This window comes from Notolabrus celidotus, chromosome 14 (assembly GCF_009762535.1).
Source record: "Notolabrus celidotus isolate fNotCel1 chromosome 14, fNotCel1.pri, whole genome shotgun sequence".
NCBI classification, from domain to species: Eukaryota; Metazoa; Chordata; class Actinopteri; order Labriformes; family Labridae; genus Notolabrus; species Notolabrus celidotus.
The window spans coordinates 5,132,542-5,154,416 of NC_048285.1; the positions used below are offsets into that span (position 1 = coordinate 5,132,542).

Below are 21,875 nucleotides of genomic sequence, written 5' to 3' on the forward strand. Positions count from 1 at the left end.
GAGGCTATGCCCCCCGGTGTTTCATTCAGTCTATGGCCCAAACAGAAATGTGCATGTTGCATCATATCTCCTGAACCAAGCACTGTAACAGAAAAGAAGCATCCCTGTTTTAAAACTCAACAACAACAGCAACACCCACACCATATTCTACAGTCATGGCCAAAAGTTTTGAGAATGACACAAATATTACATTTTCACAAAGTCTGCTGCTTCAGGGTTTTTAGGTGTTTTTGTCAGATGTTTCTATGGTATAATGAAATACCATTAGAAGCATTTCATAAGTATCAAAAGCTTTTATTGAGAATTACACAGAATTCATGCAATAAGTCAATATTTGCAATGTTGACCCTTCTTTTTCAAGACCTCTGCAATTCTCCCTGGCATGCTGCCAATCAACTTCTGGACCAAATCCTGACTGATGGCAGTCCATTCTTGCATAATCAATGCTTGGAGTTTGTCAGAATTTGTGGGTTTTTGATTGTCCACCCGCCTCTTGAGGACTGACCACAAGTTCTCAATGGGATTAAGATCTGGGGAGTTTCCTGGCCAAGGGCCCAAAATCTTAATGTTTTGTTCCCCGAGCCATTTTGTTATGACTTTTGCTTTATGGCAAGGTGCTCCATCATGCTGGAAAAGGCATTCTTCATCACCAAACTGCCCTTGGATGTTGGGAGAAGTTGCTCTCGGAGGACGTTCTGGTAACCTTCTTTATTCATGGCTGTGTTTTTAGGCAAGATTGTGAGAGAGCCCACTCCCTTGACCGAAAAGCAACCCCACACATGAATGGTCTCAGGATGCTTCACTGTTGGCAAGAGACAGGACTGATGGTAGCGCTCACCTAGTCTTCTCCGAACAAGCCTTCCTCCTGATGCCCCAAACAATCGGAAAGGGGATTCATCAGAGAAAATGACTTTACCCCAGTCCTCAGCAGTCCAGTCCCTGTACCTTCTGCAGAATATCAGTCTGTCCCTGATGTTTTTACTGGAGAGAAGTGGCTTCTTTGCTGCCCTCCTTGACACCAGGCCTTCCTCCAAAAGTCTTCGCCTCACTGTGCGTGCAGATGCACTCACACCTGCCTGCTGCCATTCCTGAGCAAGCTCTGCACTGGTGGTGGCCCGATCCCGCAGCAGTAACACCTTCAGGAGACGGTCCTGGTGCTTGCTGGACTTTCTTGGGCGCCCTGGAGCCTGTTTGACAACAATTGAACCTCTCTCCTTGAAGTTCTTGATAATTCGATAGACGGTTGACTGAGGTGCAATCTTACTCGCTGCTATAAACTTCCCTGTTAGGCCCTTTTTGTGCAATGCAATGATGGCTGCACGTGTTTCCTTGCAGGTAACCATGGCTAACAGATGAGGAACAATGGTGTCATGCACCATCTTCCTTTTAAAGTGTCCAGTCACTCAATCATGACAGATTGATCGCCAGCCTTGTCCTCATCAACACCCACACCTGTGTTAATGTGTGTGACACCTGTGTGTCATTGAAATGATGTTAGCTGGTCCTTTTGTGGCAGGGCTGAAATGCAGTGGAAATGTGTTTTTGGTGATAAAGTTCATTTTCAAGGCAAAGAGGGACTTTGCAATTAATTGCAGTTGAGCTGATCACTCCTCATAACATTCTGGAGTATATGCAAATTGCCATTATAAAAACTGAAACAGCAGACTTTGTGAAAATTAATAGTTGTGTCATTCTCAAAACTTTTGGCCATGACTGTAGACCAGGGGTTCCCAAAGTGTGGGTTGGGACCCCCAAATGGGGGGTCGTGAGATGTCTTCCATAATGTTTTTTTTTTAAGTTATCTAAAAATATTTATTATTATTATTATTATTTGTTTTTGTTATTATTATTTCTTATGTTTATCTTCATTTTTCTTTGTACTGTTAGTTGTTATAATTATTTGTTTATTATTATTATTTTTGTATTTTTTTTATTTATAAATGTTTTCTTGTCATTGTTGGGTTCTGTATAACTTATTTATAATTTGTTAACTTGTGGTGAACAAAGCAATACTAAAAAAAATGCAAAATAAAAAGTTGAAGACAAGTTATCTAAAAATAGTACATTTTAACCATTTTAGAAAAAAAAATATTCACAAAAAAAGTAGCTAAACTTGAAATTAAACCTTGAAAATAGAAAATGTAATGAGTTTTCTGCCTTTCTTTGTTGCCAGATGACTCTTAAGTTTAGAGTTAGTGAACAGCTAATTATCTAAAGCATCAATAGCAGTAGGTTAATTCATAACGGCTGAAAAGTTTGGGAACCCCTGGTCTGATATAATGTTAACTGCATGCATGGTGTTTAGAGTTTTAAAGGCTTAACAACCTGTAAATAAGACAGGCGAAAACAAGGAATGGTATAGTTTTGCAAATCTGAACTCACCTTCTGGTATTCCAAAGGTGGCCATGACGGCTTCAACCAGACCCAGCACATAGAGCGCGCAGCCACACACGTTAGCAAAGAAGAACATGATGCCAATACTGCCGCCAAACTCTGGGCCCAGCGCTCGGCTTATCATATCTGATTAAAACTAAGGAAAGGTGCAAGGCAAACATTGTTTCAGTCCTTTAGATCAGTGATAGGAGATTGATTTTGCTCTCCTTTCAAAGACTCTCACTCTAGATAAGAGGAGAATCAAGTAGCTGCTTTTCAAGGTTCCTCCTTTCCCACTGTTTTCTGTGTTTCTAATGAGAACTAATGAGAGAAATCTGATACTGGACTATCAGAAATGCTCAAAGCTGCAAGTCTCACCCCTAAACTCCCTGTACTTTCAGATAGCACAACTCCACATACAGGGACTTTTATAATGAAGTATCTGGTCCCATTGGTAGAAACAAATAATTCCTGGTCCCTGGGGAAAATCTGAGCGGTGGAAACGTGGATTAAGTGAGTGGACATTTTCAGGAATGCACTCTTTTGCCCTCCTGCTAGATGATTCCAATGACTGTCATGACTTTTGCAATTATTAACAAGTACTGCAAATCTTCACAAAAAGTACCCCGGAGTTTTACTATTTCCAAAGGATTAAAAAGGTTTCCCCAGCCCAGTGTTGCCCCCTTTTTCCACTGAGGTCTAAAATCCCTAGAAGATTAGAATCTAGTAGCTCACTGATAACCTAATAAACTAAACGCAGCTTTAGCTTAGTTCAGCACAGAAACAGGAAATGGAGAAACAGCTGATCTGGCTGTCTAAACTTTGAACACAGTTTAAATAAAGTCCTACAATAAGCAGAATCAATGTGTTTGTAGTTATAAATACATTACTTCCCTTCATCTTCATTTCTAGGTATACGTCACAGACAAATGGAAATTAATGGGAGAGAGTAAACTGCTGAATGAACGCAGGTGATCTTTTTTTAATACATTTTATGTAATCATCTGCAGGAGGTCAACAAAGCTGTTTAATGAATGTGTTTCTTAATGTATGAACATGTTAAAGCAAGGGTTTTAACTTCAGTGAATGATGCAGGTGGTTTGTGTTGACTAAAACAATGCTACACAAACCTGAACAACCATATTGTAAGAATGTTGACATCATAGACTGTATAATTAATGGACGTAGTATCTGTGACGTTACTCATCTGTTTCTCAGCGTTGTTTTAAAGGTGACATATCACGCTTTTTTCATCAATATATATTGGTCTAAGAGGTCCCCAAAACATGTCTTTAAAGTTTATGCTCAAAAAAACACTTTGAAATCAGATTTTGGTCTGCCTGAAAAACCCTCTTCTTCAGTCCTCCTCAGAACACTCTGTTTTCTCTCTGACCACGCCCCCTCAGGAAGTGGACGTGCCTCGGCTCTCCAGCACGTTGATCTAATGTTTACATGTTGGCTGAATATACACGGCTGCTCAGAGATCGCGTTACTTCACCCCTCTGAATCTGATCCAGAATCTGATCCTGATGGAGAGGCGCCTGTAGCAGGACCTTTCTGAAGGATTCGTCACAGATTTAGTGTTTCTTGTTGTTTTATTTGTCAGTATGTCGACATGTGTCTTGGTACACAGCTACAGCTACATCTATGAACATGTAGCTATGTGGCTATGCTAATTAGCTCTAGCACTTATCCATGACAAATAAAAATCATCCACTAGATCTTCAAATCTGCAGACATGGGGAGTAAAACCGACCTCTGCCAGAAAGGCAGCGGGACCTTTCTGAAGGATTGGTCACAGATTTAGTGTTTCTTGTTGTTTTATTTGTCAGTATGTAGACGTGTGTCTTGGTACACAGCTACAGCTATGACATGTAGCTATGTCGCTATGCTAACTAGCACTAGCACTTATCCATGATAAATAAAAATCATCCACTAGATCTTCAAATCTGCAGACGTGGGGAGTAAAACCAACCTTTGTGTTTATTAAGACAGCCTACAACTAGCATGCCTCCCTCCTAAGCTCCTTGTTAGCACACATTTGTCCAGGTAATGAAAAACGGAGGAGGGGTTGAGTTGTATTTTATACAGTCTATGGGCTGAACAGGCTCCGAGCTCTGACTCCGTGACAGACCGGATATTGTTGTTACGTAACAAAAACACAGAAGTCTGAAACGGCTCGTTTCACACACATTTACAGAAAGGTGTAGAAATCAAAACAGGGGCAGAATGGATTTTTTTCATTCTCGGGGGGTTTTAGACATGCCAGGGAAACATATTTCAGGTAGAGAACCAATAAAAAGTCCATTTTGCATGATATGTAAGACGATTATTCAAATAATAGTACCTGACCGACCTCCTCAAACGCCACTCCCCATCTCGCTGCCTCAGATCATCAGATGCCAATTTCCTGTCCCCTATCACCAAGTCCAAGCACCGCACCTTGGGGGACAGAGCCTTTGCCATTGCTGCCCCCACTCTCTGGAACTCTCTCCCTCCACACATCCACAACTCTGACTCACTTCAATCATTCAAAAACCACCTCAAGACCTACCTGTTCAAAAAAGCATACCACACATGACCTCTCCCCCCGCCCCACCCCTGTCCCTGTTTTGTTTTATTTATATGTTTTAGTTTTATCTTGTGTAAAGTGACTTTGAGTACTAAGAAAAGCGCTATATAAATTCTATGAATCATTATTATTATTATTATTATTATTAACAATCCCCAACACTGATGGTCGTGTTAAAGCCATGTGATAGTCTGTACGTGTGTTTGAAGAGGATACAGTACGCTCCTCCAGCATCCAGGGCTCCATTGGTGGAGATGGCGCAGACGGACAGCACGGTCATCGAGATGATAAAGTAAGCCACCAGGAACATGGCAATCGCTTGGTACAGTCCGGACTGGCCCACTAGAAATCCTAGTCAGACAAAACACACAAACACGTCAGGTGGTTAAAAAGCAGAACTGTGGTCTTGGAAGTGATGCAGTTGAAAGGAGAAGTTAACCGTACTTAGGAAGGGCCCACGCATAGAGTACAGAGGATGTGAAGAATTTGTCTGCCACAAGGAGAATTTCAATAAGGTTTCAATAAGAGACACACAGGGAAGTTTATGATGAGATCATTTCAGGGACTCTTTTAATGATTCAAACTGAAAGTGAACGTCTGCTCACATAACAAATGGCTTGTTGTTACATGCCTTCTTCCGTTTAGAGTGAATCCCCCTCACTGTATTTACTGTAACACTGAACTCCAGAGTACACAAACCAAAAGGGGAATAAAGATTTTATAAAGCAGATACGAGAGGTTTGTTTTTCAAGATTCAGATCACTTTGAAGATCAAGTGTGGTGCATTCATGTAAAAAAATATCTGACTTAATCTGGACTCCTGAACTACTTTACAATCCAGCACCAGCAGAGGCAGCCTTTAAATTTTGGATGATAAGTTGATAAGATCCAGGATGCAAGTTTAGCTTAGCAGCAGAAACCCAAGTTCTGTTTCAAACTACCGACACTGCATGAACGGTATGACAATCCAGCATACATAGAATCAAACCTCTCACGTACGATTGTTTTGAGAAAAGGTGACAGACAGTTGGGTCTTTCAGGGAAAATGTGTGGTGTTTTTCCAGCCGCAGTGGAGCGCAGCAGAGGGACGGCCATGGTCCCATGCATGCCCTTCATCCTTTGGCAGACACCAGCGTTAATAGCGAGAGAGAGAACAGACAGACGATTTCGCAATTGTGGACACTCCAGCAGCTTTTAAATCTGACATGTGGAAGCATTCCTGTTTCCCCCGTGTCAACACATGACAGAGAAGGAACGGTAATGGATAAACAAAAAACAATATGTAGACACGGCCAAGCTGCGCTGACCTACGCCACTGTTTCAACTGCACTCCTCTGATAGAAAACACATTAAAGCACATGAAATAAAAAGAAGTGATTGGCCTGATTCATAGAGATCTATACGAAAGGGAGCAGGGCCAGACGGGTCTGAAGTGGCAAATGAAAAACAGGCTTGGAGATTAGTCTGGTTCCCAGCCTACCCTGGAGGACTGATATTGGCGGATTCAGTGATTTAAGGGTGCTTTGGGTTGGCACAACTGTAGTCCCTGTTTAATGGCTCAAAGGAATTACTGCAATCTGCAATAATAAACAAATCACACTCGGACTTTGGAAAAAGTTACTCTCAGCCTCTTTCTACAAAGCTCATACTAAGCTGTATTAAAAACTTTTAGGACTCAATTTTTAGGTTAATTCTTTTCATTTCTGAGATGTTCGGTACAAACTGGTTCATTCGAGAACTTTGAGCCAGTTCTACAGGATTCAACAGTTTTTAAATCCTTGGAAAAAGTGAGCTTGATGTTCCCTCTCTGACTTGTGTAAACAGGTTTGGCAACAAAGCTGGTCCAGATATTTGCAACGGTCCATTAGCAAACTAAATGTCTGAAATGTTCCTTGGCGAGGTCATGAGCTTTCAATCAAAGTGTGGCAAAATGCATCAGCGTATGTATGCATCCACACACACAGAGCTGTACACTACTGCGACATCTCACTGTCTATATTTACATGCCGTGAATGTCTGCGGCTAACAGAAACTCGCTCTGTTTTTATCTGCATCACATGAACCACATTTTCTTAAAGTGGGCACAAAGGAGGAACACAATGTGCAACTAATTAACCAAGAGAGAGTTTAGAAAGGCTTTTTAAAATGTGTGATGACACAGAAACTATCCTTTGATTTGTTTGATTTGTTTGGCTATGGTAACAAGTGTACTTTCATATTTATAGATATGTTATCACACAACACATAGATCTCTCTTTCTTCCTCATGTCGAGGCTTTAACGGCTGATTTCGATTACAACAGTTTCACATCCACAATGAAACTACTGTAGTTCCTCTGCAGACTGGCACAGTACAGTAGGAACACAGTTCTTTGGAGCTACACACAGACAGCTAATATGTTTGTCAATGAAGGCCCGCAGAGTCAGTGACATGTTTTAAATCTCTTCTTAAGACCCAGTGTGACAGACTTCACAGCTTTTATGTGACTTCATCCTTTTCACTGCTTTATTTTTCTAAATTATTATTTTAAGTTTTTATGCAACTACTTAAAGCTGGGGTTGGTAATCAGATTTAGATACACTTTTTGTTATACTGGTTAAAATTATCTTTATGTCCTGATGGTAATCAATACATAATGTGTTCTTAAAAAAGAGCGAAGAAAAGCTGCTATCTACAGCCGGAGTAAACCTGGAAAACACCAACCAATCAGCCTTTTTTGGGTGCCAAAATTTTAAACCATTCAAATCCCGTCCTGCCGTTCTGCCCGCCTCCTGCGCGTACATTTCCCCGGCGTGTACTCTGAGTCCCAGTCTCTTGCCTCTGCTTCCCCTGACTATACTGACTGCCCCTCTCGCTCAACCTTGGGCCTGTCCCCTCTGACCCGATGAGGTGCTTTGCTCAGGACTGTAGTCCGGATCAGAGTCTAAAAAGCTCTCACCACGGGGCTCTGACAAGCAGAAGAATTAATGACATTTAGTAAGTCCTACAGAAATGTAGATGTACTGTAGCGTCCGTCCGGACGCTGTAAGGATGACGAGCCGATTCGTGAACACGTTGAGCTTTAATAACCGGTCACTGTCGGCCGTGATCACGACAACCAACAAAACAACAATCAATGTTTGAATGAATGAAGAACTTCTCCTCTTGTCTCTCCTCTCTCCACCTCGCACTCTCTACACCTCTCCTGATGCCTTCACTAACCGTCAACACTGTAGGAATTAAGAGCATCTAAACTGAACAGGTTTAACAATCAGTAGAGCTGTTACAGTATTACATGTGTTATAACTTTTCTCCTGATATCGTGTCACCAGTACAACTGGATAATGCTAGAATGACAGTTGTGAGTGCTAACAGCAGCCATGTTTGTTTGTGTTTTTAACTTTCACTATGATAATGTTTTGGTGAAGACCGGTTTTGAATCAGTCACCATCATATGGTCGCAAGTCAGCGGCGCTCGTGTATGTGAGCGGGGGGGCGTCGTTTTGGAGGAGCTCTGAGGGAGGAGGGGAGGGGTTAGACGGAGTCATGAGGAAATGCTACATTCAAATTCATGCTAGTTTTCAGAGACTGCCAACCCCAGCTTTAATTGATTATTATTAAATGTATTTGATTATTTATTGTTGTATTATTTCTTATTTCTTATTTTTATTTTAATGGTCCTAATTCAACGTTTTACATTTTCTCCAAAGTGATCTCGTCTTCTTATTCTGGAAACCTTTTTTATTGTCCTTTAATGCTTATTTACTTATCTATTTTTATTAACTTTTATTTGTTTATTTATATTTTTATTTATTTGTATTTATTTATTTTCATTTACTTTCCTATTTTCATTTATCTATTTTATTAATTCATTTATTTATTTGTATTAATTTCTTTTGGAAAAACCTCTTTAAGAATGATTTATTGGTCTATTGTCCCACCACTTTATTCTGTTTTATTTAATGTGAATTCGTGTATATATATATTTCTATCTGTGCGGTGTCCTTGAGTGCCGAGAAAGGCGCCTTTAAATAAAATGTATTATTATTATTATTATTATTATTATTATTTACATTTATTCTGTTGTATTGTGTTTCACATTCTTTGAATTCCTACCCTCCTCTCTGTCTGTTAAAGGTTTACTTTGTTTTATTCGCATCTACACTTTGTGAACATTTGTTTTTTAAAGGTGCTACACAAATAAAGTTATTATTATTATTATTATTATTATTATTATTATTATTAAAATTCAACTCCCAATGTGTGAGTGTGTGTGTCATCTCATGTCAACTAATGAGACTTGGGGCCAGTGAAGGGGGTCGAATAAACGAGATGTGGAGGATTGGAGATATGAGAAAAGAGACGAGTTGGAGTTGAAGTTTCATGGCTTGCTTGTGTTTCTCAGTAGTCAATGGCTGTATTTTATGCTTTTACAGCAGAAATGTAAAACTCAGGATTGCATGACTTATCAAGATTACGAGCCTTACACACTGGAAAATTTAACTTTCTGCCATGAGATAGAAAAAACATAAACAGTTCCTTTCACAGTGAATCAAGCATTGTGTCGACTGAGGATCTGTTTGAACTTTTTCCTCCCTGGTAGTGAGAAACAAAAAGTGACAACAGATCTGTTTGTGGTGTGACGATAACAGCGGTATAGATCTCATTCTGTCGGGACAAAATAGATACAGAGAACAACGGAAATGAAAGTGCTTGACTTTCTTGACTCGCAGCTAGAGCTTAAAATACTAAATGAAGACAGAAAGAAAGAAAAGTTTCATCTCTTTCTATCTCCTGTCTGTTCAAAAGCATTTGAGATTTGTCTAAATTCTGACACAACTTATTGTTTTCACTACTTCCCCCAGCTGGTCTGTTTGTTTTGCAGAAGAGGAAGCCTATCTGGATGATTTGGCTTTTTTTTTTTTAAACCTTGTTAGCCGGGAACACTGAAGAATCCGAACCTAATAACAAGCTGCTTGTTATTAGGTTATTCAGGCTTTCTGCGTGCACTGAAATATATATAGAAACATACATATTACATTCACACCAAACAATACACTGTTGTTGTTTGTTATCATTGTGTTATAAATTGTATAATAAATCACACATAAGTACTTCAGAATCAGGTCTTGCATATAAAGGACCTTGGACAGTGGACACTGTTTTATAATGCAAGTGGGAATAAAAATCCTCAAGTGATTTCTCAGATGTTCCTCATGTGTCCCTCACAAGAGCCGGCCAGAGAGCTTTCCGTCTTTATGCACCTAAACTGTGAACTCCTTGCCTCTGGACATTAAAACAACAAGCTCTTTGGATGTTTGTAAACATAAACTTAAGACTCAGCTTCTTCATTTAGCTATTAACTTGTAGTGATTTCCTTATAGCCCTGGAGTGCATTATTACCATTATTAACATTGTTTTAACATAATTTTTATTTATTTCGTTTTATTCTATCACATTATATAAAATTGTATTTTTATATATTGAGATAGAATAAAACTGATTTGATTTTTCTGATACTTCTCTGATTTTTTAGTAATGATTTCATTCTTCCAATACTCCTCTGATTTTATTTTTCTTTATTTTCTTTATTTTGTTATTTTTCTGATACTTGTCTGATTTTATTTTATTGATTTGATCGTCATTTTAAGTATTTTATAACACTTTATTTTCCACTCTAACCTATTACTGTATTAGCTGCATGCTTGAATGTATTCAGGTTCTATAAATACAGCTGAGTTGAGTGAAACCATCAGGATTTTGTTTGTGCTTTGGTTTGCATCTCTTGTTCAAGCATCAGAGAAAGGTGTTTATTCTTCTCAGCACTCACCTATTCTGAGAAACACCACCACGCTGAACATTGACAGCAGGGTGGGAATCACCACCCCGAAGAAGATGGAGAGTTTCTTGGGCTGTCGCTGCTGGCTGGACTTCTGCCGGGGAGTGCCCGGATGCTGCTCCGGAGCCTGCCCGGCCACAGGTACACGCCGGTCGGATTCATTGACGCTGGTGGAGAGGCGGTAGTGGAGGAGAGGAGTCTTCTCTGCCATAGTTCTTCAGAGCTTCATAAAGTGGTGTGTTTGAGAGCAAGCTGTCAGTCCAGCGTTGCTCCTGGAATGAGACTTCTTCAGTGACTTTCTGCGACACGTTACTTTATATCTTCCAGCTTTCGAGCGTTAAAATCAGAGCCCCGCGGCTACATAGTTAGCAAAGTAAGAAATAAGTGCTTACAGGTGGGGTCAAATAACTTCAATTAAAAAACAGAGTGATAAACATGTGAGTGTAAGTTAACAGTGCTCTCACACAGTGTTAAATCTGTTAAAAATCCACACCAACTGCCCGCTGCTGCCAAAGTGCTGCTGGACATCTCATTTATTACTGAGCAGATCGTCACGTGACGTTAAGCCGTTTCACCGCCTGCACTACACACACAACTTCCGGTCTGGACTTTCAGAATAAAAGCAACTGACGTCAAAAAAAATGTTTTCGAGATAATGTTATTAAAGATCGCGAAAGAGGACAACAGGGATTGAAAACGTGCATATACAGCAGATTACATCATGTTAAATATTTTTTCTACCATGGTTTACAGGTATAAAACAGTTCTAATTAGTACTTAAAGGTACAGTATGTAGAAAGGGTCATATACATAGACTGTATATATCAGGATTTTCATTTTACAAATGTCATCATGGTCCCAGCCTTAATTCATCTACATAAACATTATGTCCATATGAATAGCGCCACCTATTGGACACAATGGGTATTTACTCTCAGAACATGTTTTTAACATGCTTGTGATCACAACTCTTTCTATAATGATCTGTGATGAACAATCCTTCAGAAAGTAATTAAAGACATAGCCCCTCCTACTTGTGACAGGCAGTACTGCAATGTACACTATGCTGATAACTGCACAAGGATGCTCACAGTTTCAGCCTGCGACACTTTACGGATGTGTGTTCCCCGTGTTCGGACAGAGTTTGGTAAGAGAGCGTTCAGTTTTGCTGTCCTACTGCTTGGAATAAACTCCAGAAGGACTTGAATCTGTCGGATCTCATCTCTCTGGACACCTTTAAGTCTATCTTAAATGAAAGACAGACCCCAGAACAGTGCCTGTGTTTTTAAATGCTGTTTTGTAATCACAAACTGCACTTTACTTGAAAATAAGTTGCACTTTTAAATTATTATTGTTTGCTTCTACATACTGTCTGCATATATGTCCCATGTTGTTGAGATGTGCCATTTATTCTGACGTGTGCTGCCAACCTCTTGGCCAGGTCGCCCTTGAAAATGAGGTCTTGATCTCAATGGGACTTATCTGGATAAATAAAGGTTAAATAAAAAAAATAAATAAAGTGCAGCACAGCAACAACTGCTGCATATCAGGCGGTGGCGTACATCAGGAGGTGGTGCATATCAGGCAGTGGTGTACATCAGGAGGTGGTGCATATCAGGCGGTGGTGTACATCAGGAGGTGGTGCACATCAGGCGGTGGCGCACATCAGGCGGTGCTTGTGCGAGGGCCAGCTCATATCTGCTTGCAGTTTTAATTTATTATTGTATTCATTTATTTACTTCTTTATTTTGCTATTTATTTATACATAAATTAATTTGTATATACTTCTCTATATCATTTGAATTTTAATGTAATCTATACTATCTTTTTTTTAATTTATTTTTATTTATTTCTTATTCACCTTTCATCACAAACAGCTCAGTAAAAGGAAGCAGATATAAGAACCTGTTTATGCTTTCACTGCCGCTGCCTCCTCATATCCGCCCTTGGTGTTGTGAATATGATTTAGCTGTGCTCTGTGTTTGGATACCAGTTTGATCATGCCTTTGGCAAGCAGTTCCTGGGCAGGGAGCCACGAACCTTTCAGACACATCAGCTGGTTTGATGAGTTTATAGTTGGGAACTTCTTTGTACAACTTGTCATAGGTTGCCTTGTCGAAGAGCACCAGGTTGTTGAGCTTATCCCTCACTTTTCCCTTGGACCACTTCTTCTTCTTGGCTTTGCCCCCAGACTTGTTGACTGGGTCCTTGTCCTTCTTGGACTTGCCAGTATCCTTTTTCTTGTCCTGCTTAGGCGGCATGTTTCCTCCTCAAGATGTCAGACCGAAAGGAAGTTCCCCCCATCTACTATTATTATTGTTGTTGTTATTATTGTGTACCACTCTTTACTGTCTTGGTTTTGTGTTGTTCATTATGGGGCGCCGTTTGTAAAGTTGTGCGCACCGAAAATAACAGCAACATTTCTCCACATTTAGCTCCAAAACGTCATAAAAATATAGAGTGAATTTTTAAAAGTAACTTTTTTATCACATTTAGAGGAATATTTGTGATGTTCTTCACATTTAATTTTGTTGTGAAAAATATATTAAGTTAAAAATAATTGTTAAATCCAAATGCTAAATCTAAATCTAAATGTTAAATATAAATATAAATATAAATGCTAAATATAAATATAAATGTTAAATATAAATATAAATGCTAGATATAAATATAAATGCTAAATGTTGCTCTGAGATCCTAAATATTTAGCTGATATGCAGATTCACTGCTGCCTACCATAAATACCAAAATAAAAGCTTCAAAAAGTGATACAGACTTAGCAATAGCAACTTAGCTTGTCCGTACCATACACTGGGTCAGTTCTGTCTCTGAACGTTGAGAAATCTCTTTATAGCCTCCAAAACTGCATATACAGAATTTTTACAGCGGGCAGTCCTGCTTTAACCCTCTGGAGTCAGTACTGACAGACTATGATTGGGATATCTGTATCGCTTTTTGAAGCTTTTAATTGGATTTATGAGTGGTCACACTGAACTAAACAATTGACCTAAACATTTTCATCAACGATTCAACTGAATATGTGTACCAAATTTTAAGATATTCTCTATACAGTCCCTACAGAGCTGTTGCATTAACAGCAAAGGGACAACAGCCCAAGAAGTGGATGCCATGTCAAACTGAGAGACATTAACCCCAGGCCTTCTTGAGATATAATGTTCACAAGAGTGAGGTGCTTTAAAATGCATGACTTCCGGTTTAGTCCTGCCATAATATTTCTAGCTTGACCAAGTTTCCCAACGCGAGTGTTTTCCTGTGTTTCCAGCCACCAGCCTGTTGCTCTTGGTCATATGATCAGGTTGGCATGTCCAATCACATCGTTGCACTCTCCGGGACACCTGCTAATGAGAACAGCATTACATCTTTAAGCTTATATGCCTTAGATTTATATTGCTCATGGGTAATTTTGAACATTCAGAACATAAGATAAGATATAAGGGGAGACTAAATATTAAAGATAGACACATTAAAATGGTCATTAACTGTGTTTATGAATACAGGGCACTGCAACAAAAAAAAAGAAAGAGAAAGAGAAAGTCTGCAACAGAGGAGTCCTGTTTACTTTGGTGATCCATTAACCTTTCCTCTGGTTCTTTGACGAGGTCACAACTTTAATTTGTCCAACTCCTAAATTTGACTCATTTGGCAAAGTGCCAACGAGCAGATATTAGTATGCTAATTTACAAAATATAGATGGCTAAAAATTATGCATCACACCCAACCCTCAACCTCCATTATTAAAAATGAAGCCAGTGTGAAAGTGCTCAGAAAATAAACTGCAGTTCCTCAAGAGTCCACTTGGAGCTGACTCCAGAAGCCAAGGAATCCCCATAGAGCGTAGGCGTAGTTTCAGTGAGGACACCCGATTCTGAGGAGATGTTGTGAAGCCCAATCATGATAGTCGCCATATTGGAAATGTTTTCACGACTTAACTTTAGATCCATCAAGAAATTGGCAATGTATTTCCAGAACCATTGCTGACTGCACCATCGTGTTGGTAAGATCTTTAACTCATTCATGTTGTAGAAAATGTATTTTAGGCTTTTAACTGGAAAAGCAGTGTATGATATTTTCCACACGAAAATATTCTGCTGTAGTCTCTGGGAGTTTTCATACAGCTCAAAAATGTTGCTATCCACTTTGGCCTTCGAACCATTCACCGGTTATACGGTGCTATTCGCAACATGTAGGATCATTCACCATAATTCCAATCTCAGTGTCTGTGAGCTGTTCCTCCTGAGGTATCTTGTGCTGTCTTACATCAGCTCTCAGGTATTGGCTGTGCTGTGTTCCTCTTTGCACATACTGTCCTTGAGGTCAACAGCAAAGCGCTCAAGTTTTCCCTTCAGCAGCCTTCCGTATTGTTCCAACACTTTTTTCAGACTGCGTTCGGGGGGACAGTTCTGTGCTGCAGGTTGAGATGATGTCCCCATGTCGTTCTGTAAGAGCCAAAAGAAAGATCAATTTGATTTCCACCAGACAAAATTATGGGGCACCATTTGTAAACTTGTGCACACTAAAAATACAGACAATAATTCTCCATAATTTGCTCTTAAATGTCTTACAAATGTAGTGTGAATTTTCAAAAGTAACTTTTTTTTATCACATTAAGAGCAATATTTGTGATCTTCTTCACATTTAATTTGTTGTGACAAATATAAGTTAAAAATGCAAGTGCTAAATCTAAATCTAATTGTTAAATATAAATGTTAAAATCCCTGTTGAATGCAAGTGCTAAATATAAATCCAATTGTTAAATGTTAAATATATTTGTTAAAATCCCTGTTGAATGCAAATACTAAATATAAATATAGATGTTAAATTTTAAATGTGATGTAAATGTTACATATAAATGAATATGTTACATTTTAAATCTAAATGTAAGATGTAAATATAAATGTTAAATATAAATGTTAAAATCCCTGTTTAATACAAATAAATGCAAAATAAAAATCTAAATGTTAAATGTTAAATACAAATGTTCAATGTAAATGTTAAATATAAATGTGAAATGTTAAATATGATATAAATGTTAAATATAAATGTATATGCTAAATGTTAAATCTTAATGTAATGTATAAATATACATGTTAAATATAAATATAAATCTAAATGTGTATGTTAAATGCTAAATACAAAAGTGAGATACAAATACAAATGTTAAATATAAATGTCAAATGTTCTAGCTGAATGTTAAATATAAATGTTAAATGTTCTAGCTGAATGTTAAATATAAATGTTAAATGTTGCTCTATATTTTGACATAAGGTCAAAACAAATTCTTTGTGAGAGAGAGGATGATTTTCAGCTTCTTGGTGATCAGTGTTTTCCATTATATCTCTTAAAGGTCACAAACTGTAGTTCAATGAAATAAATGACCCCACTGTGTGTTTTTCACCTGTATCTGGAGGCTGCTGACGAGACCCACATAGTTTGTTACATGATGTCCAAGTCTCTCTAGCAATGAGGTCTGACATTGCAATGTGGTCTGATTCGCTGCCCCGTGAACTCCATCTCGAAACACCTGGAAAGCCCCGAGCACCTCTGCACGCTTCTGCTGTAGCTGGACAAACACACAAACACACACACACACAAACACACACACAAAAACAAACAAACAAACACACAAACCTCACACACACACACACACACACACACACACACACACACAGTCATAATAAATCTTTAAAATGAAACCGGCTGGCTCAATAGTTACAACAAAGTATTAAGGTAAAATTTGATGTTTAAGTTTCATGCAATCTTTAGAGTGTGAGCATGCAAACATTTGTTAATTTGTTAATTGCATTAAACACAAAGTAAAGCTGAGGTCTGATGTGAATGTCACGTGTCAGCATTAACTATGGTGCCAGATGAAAGCGGAGGATAACTAAGTTCTTTGAGCGGATATTTCAGCAATGTAAAACAGAATCAGAGGACTGCAACAGACAGTAAGATACATCTTACATTTATTTAAATAAGAAATCTAAAAGTCAAGATCATAAAGTACATTTTAGATATTTGATTCCTAAATAAAGACACTGCTTTACATTTCTGATACAGACTTAAACATGTTTTTAAAATGTAAAATGAAGCATTTTGAAATACGTGGTTAAAATTGGATTCATTGTGATTAATACAAATTATTGTTTAACAGCCTTCATACTTTTCTTCACAAGCCTATACATGAAAATGGAAGTTTCAGTCCTTTTCCTTGCATAAGATGACAAGACTGTGACAATGTATGATTTACAATGTTTGATTTATAATATGACATAATCCAATTAAGTTTCAGTCCTCTTACCTTGCACAAGATGAAAGGGCTATAGATGGATGGTCTATTACATCACCCTTTATTGTAGGCAATAAAAACACTAACAATGGTGCTCTCAAAGATTCTTTTGATTGACAATGTATGACAACCTTTAAGTTGCAATATTTGTGCATAACACATCCTGACAACTTTTGGATAGATAAGATCTTTGTTCTGGATTTGGTATTGGCATGTTGAACATGTCGGCATGCCAACGTTTTCTCAACAAGCATAAACACCATCGACTCCTGTTTGTATTTCGCTTCAGCTGCTGTGCAAGCTGACAGAACCAACACGCCAATGCTAACTTTAAAAAGTGCATAATAACGGCACTTGTTACTTCTTACTTCACTGTTATTGAAATGGCAAAAGCGAAAACGGCACATCGCTTTAGATGTGCACCATGGTTCTCTGCAGACACTGAAAGGTACCGTGGCTCATTTTGACTGTTTTGGCATGTTGAATGCAGATCAAAGCAACTTCTCTGATCGCACATTTGTTTTCATTGATCGAGTACTGATACCACTCATGCATGCTGTGGTTGTGCGTACGTGCTTTGGTTGAGGTTAGGTATTACTCACAGTTTTGTTTGCCCATTCTGCTGGTTGTACCCAAACACATGGTAGCTGTAGAGGAGAGGGCAGCATGTGAGAACCCACGCAGTCAGCCTGAGAACATGAACAAAGTCACAAACACGCACGCACAGAAAATAAAACACAACTTTTTGGGGAAAATGTTGTGATTGAATGTTCAAGTGTTTCTCTACCGACGCATCTACACTCAGAAAAATAAAGGCACTGAGTGTCTTTGAATGAAGAAAGGGCATGGTTATGGGTCTGGGGTATGACTGGAAACATACAACCAGCACAATGACAACAAGAGACATCATTATAGGGGATGAAATCTTATTTTAAGGTTGAGCAGGTGTGCGATATTTAAAATGTGCTCTTTTGAGTTGGAGCAGAATATTTGTCAGGGTTCAAGGATGTGTTTTGTGTCTGTTAAAAATCAATATGAGGCATATTTCCTTACCATTTCTTTCTTCAGACCCTCTACTGCTTTCCCCATGTGTTTCCTGGCTTCGCGGTTGCACCAGAAGTCTATGGGTCTGGCCTGGACCCCAGGTAGATGGCAGGAAATCACTCCGATCAGCAGCAGCAGCAGGAGTCCTGATGGAGCAGACAGTGGAGACGTCTGAAGAGCTGCCTTTACGCTCATTTTTGTTGTGGCGCTCTGACAAGTTGAGTTTCTAAATCCATTGTAGCTTGGAGTGGAGAAATGGACTTGAACTTGTATTGCACTTTCTAGTCTTTCTGAGTGAGTGAAGGAAAAGATTAACGTTGTGCAGCGAACCTTTTCAGTGATCCTGAGAGATTCTCCTGATGGATATTCATCACAACTGTATCCTGACATTAATATGACCATGTATAAAAAACAAGTGACACATTCACACCTCTATAAATACATTTAAACTGCAGTAACACCAGATCTCCCCCTTTGTAAATATAAGAGATGGTTGTGTCAACTCGGTAGACTCCTTGCTATAAGCCATAACCCGCTCCTCGGTGCATAGTGTCCATCAGCTGTGGTCTGCTGTCCTCAAATCAAGTCCAAAAAAATGAGCTCAAAACACAGATCCTCAAGTCCTTCTGCATCAAGTGAAAGTCCAAATATCCGTGCAGAAAGTGCAGGCACATGTCTGAATCACTGATCCCCTGTGAAGCTGCTTTGTCTTTAAAACACTCTCTGTCTCTTGATGTGACGAAGAAGAAACAGTGACATACACAGAGCCAGCTTTTGGAGCGGGCAAGCTTTATATTTGATTAAGCCCAAAGTTAATGTTTGACACTGGATTCTCAATGTAAATAAGACAAGAGAGGCACCACGTAGACCCAGACACTACTCACCCAGTTACAACACCATTACACAGACATTCAGGTTGAACTGTCAAGTTAGCGTTGCACATGTCTGCCTCATTGTTTCATCCTAAAGACATCTCTAGCATGACACTATTGCCACCTCTACACACATTTCTTTGCAGTCTCACAGAAAAAAGAGCCAGTGGTTGGTTCTTGTCATCAAAACATGGTCAAAATAGTTCCAAGGGAGAATTATTAGTTTCAGAAAAGGTCCTGCATAATCACTGATGAAGGTGAAGATGAAGTTGCATGAAGGAAATGCAGCAAAGGTTTGTTCTCTTCCAGCACCAAAGACATTCAGATCCAAATGAATCAGTCAACTCTGGAGCAGGCGGGAAATATTGTCTTGGTGGTGGATTTTTCACACCACATTATACCGTGTCAACTTTAAAATCCAATCATATTGTATCCAGAACGCAGGGACCACACGCCCAGGAAGCTCCAAATATGTCTAGTAAAGGTTAAGACAGCAAAACAAACCTGCTGTATCATGTTCTAACAAACTCACCCCCCTCCCTTTCCTGTGTGCACCTGCTCCTCAGGTCATATCCAACCTCACTCACCAAGGCACACAAATTCTCACTACAGATGCACAGGAAGCCATGCTGCATCTTCTTTTTTGTTCTCTCATCATCCTTAGAGTTTAAGTATGACTCCTTGACATTTAGCGTGCATGGTTTTTAAAAATACAATCTCTGAAGTGTCATGGTGTCATTCACAAAATATACAACTTAACCTGGCATGTATAATTTAACATAGTTTATGATGCAATACCATCGTTTTTGAAAACTGATGGTGCAATTCTTTGGTTATGAAAGCAAGAGGGTTTTTTTTTAAACACCACGTGATGACAGCACAGTTAATAATGACAGTCAAGGAACACGACTTGCTCTCCAAAGACAGCCCAAAAGGGGGGGGACAGCTCAGTGATGACTAACATCACAGGTATTCTGTTGTGCAATGCTGTGACTGCACATGCGTTGTGCCCTGGAATCTTATCACAGAATCACGTCCCTTTTCCTGCCAACTGCCAGCTATGATTGTTTCTCCAGTCCCAGATGTCAAAGTCACATACAGTGGTGGAAAAAAGTTTTCGGACACCCCATGCATTTGTGAAATATTGCATTGAGAATCACTCTTGGGTCTTCAAGTGCAATTTCTTTTAGTACAGTCACAGCCGGGTTTATTTAGTTTTTGTTCAGTTTTGAACACATTCTCAGTTATTCTTTGACTTTGATACCGACAATGTTGAGAACGGACATATTGAAACTGTCAGGGATTTAGTTTTGTTAGTTTTTCTTGTAAACAATAAACAAAAAAAAACATAATTTGTATTTGTTTATCATTTTATCAATTTTAACTTTTTATCTTGTTTCGTTTTTATTTATTTATTCATTCAATCATTTATTTTATCTACTCAGTTTTATTGATATTTTTAGCATTAATTTTATTTTCAACTCTTGTCCTTACCCTTTAAATTTATTTTAACTATTTATATTCTTAATATTAATTTGACACGTATTTCTGCTTCTTTCTTGTTTTCAATCGCTGTAAAGCACTTTGGGTTGCATTTGATTTTTATGAAAGGTGCAATACAAATAAAGCTTGATTGATTAATTGATGTCTGCCTAATGCTTTAAGGGTGTCCGAAAACTTTTTTCCACCACTGTCTATAGTTCAAAGCCACATCTTCTTACTAACAGGATGCAACCAGGATGCACCTTGTGTTGCATTCAAATCCCTCCCCACGCTGACCTCAGATGAGCCCCCTACACCGTCAGACAAGACAAGAGCACAAAGCGCCATTTCCTGCAGCCCTGCAGTGAATCACAATGAGATGCGTAAAACGTCTCTCAATGTATGCACTCCTGAAGTTGGACCCCTCTACATGGGAGGAGGAGCATCCAGACCGGACCAGGTATAGAATGTGTGTTATTAGTTGTGTGTGTGTGTGTTTTAGTGTGTTTTACAAATGGTTTTCCAATTGATGTGGCTCACCCGTGTGGCATTAATGAGCTCTGTGTTTGTGTGTGTGCAGAAGGGTTGTGTTGGGTGTATTATCTCACAGCTGTGCGTCTCTGGAAGAGCCTTTACCATGGCAACACCAAGCATTGAGTACCTTTTAAAGGGCTGAGCTCTCTCTCTCTCTCCCCCTCTCTCTCTCTCTCTCTCTCTCTCTTTATCCTCTGTGTCTGTCTTTTATCAGCTCTTACCCACAACAGTCAGCGAGGGGACAGAGAGGAGGACACAACAGGAGGATTTCTTGATACATTTAACTGTGTTTTTTTATACCCTGTTGTCTGTCACTTGACTTTTGGTTAGTTAAAGAAAAATGAACTCCATTTTTTTTGTTGCTCATGACTTGAAAGCAAAAGGAAAAATCAAAAAGATGTGCCTTTTTTCTGTGCGACCAGGTTTTTTGCAGCCACTCCTGCACTGATGGAGGCCTGATCACAGCTGCACAGGCACAGAATGAGGAATTATGCATATGTGGACATGTTGGCTATGAGATGACAATGAAGATGTGAAATTCAGAGAAGAAATGGCATCTAGAGGACTTCTTTAATCGCCTGTGTGTGATGTCGGAGAAGACCTCTCATCCCCGGAAAAGACTCCTGAATCTGGAGGCAGGAAAGCCTGACAGGGATGAAGGTGAGGAAGAAGAGTGTTTGCAGCAGTTTACACGCTGTCCAGCTTGCAAACAGGAGTGTGAGGTCATCCTGATCCTGCCATGCTCACACACCCTGTGTGGTCCCTGCATTCAAGCTGGGGAGGGAGTGAGAGCAGAGCAGCCTCGCGGTGTCAGTCTACCTGTCTGCTCTGTGCTCTGTCCCTGCTGTAAACATCCTGTGGAGCTGCCATGCT

General features: G+C 39.2%; 3 protein-coding genes across 3 annotated transcripts in view; all 3 read right to left on the reverse strand.

Moving 5' to 3' along the window:
* The window catches only part of zgc:153039 (uncharacterized protein LOC767698 homolog), an 82,045-nt gene extending 70,730 nt beyond the window's left edge, over positions 1 to 11,315 (reverse strand). The window contains exons 1-3 of the mRNA XM_034700926.1: positions 10,755 to 11,315; positions 5,162 to 5,296; positions 2,383 to 2,520 (exon numbers count right to left, since the gene is read on the reverse strand). Coding sequence (XP_034556817.1) covers positions 2,383 to 2,520; positions 5,162 to 5,296; positions 10,755 to 10,974 — 493 coding nt within the window. The 5' untranslated portion in view covers positions 10,975 to 11,315. The remainder of the gene's footprint in view (positions 1 to 2,382; positions 2,521 to 5,161; positions 5,297 to 10,754) is intronic.
* Positions 11,316 to 12,672: 1,357 nt separating this feature from the next.
* Positions 12,673 to 13,040, reverse strand: LOC117825347 (40S ribosomal protein S25-like). Its single transcript, XM_034701153.1, is given in 2 exon segments — positions 12,673 to 12,793; positions 12,795 to 13,040. Coding segments are annotated over 2 exon segments (351 nt in total). The 5' UTR covers positions 13,025 to 13,040.
* A 1,221-nt stretch (positions 13,041 to 14,261) lies between these two features.
* On the reverse strand, positions 14,262 to 18,505 carry LOC117825544. Its single transcript, XM_034701443.1, has 4 exons — positions 18,124 to 18,505; positions 17,673 to 17,759; positions 16,180 to 16,344; positions 14,262 to 15,220 (listed from the first exon to the last, which is right to left on the reverse strand). The coding sequence occupies exons 1-4, from the start codon at positions 18,502 to 18,504 to the stop codon at positions 15,050 to 15,052; spliced, it is 804 nt and encodes a 267-aa protein (XP_034557334.1). The 5' UTR covers position 18,505; the 3' UTR covers positions 14,262 to 15,049.
* Positions 18,506 to 21,875: the final 3,370 nt, after the last annotated feature.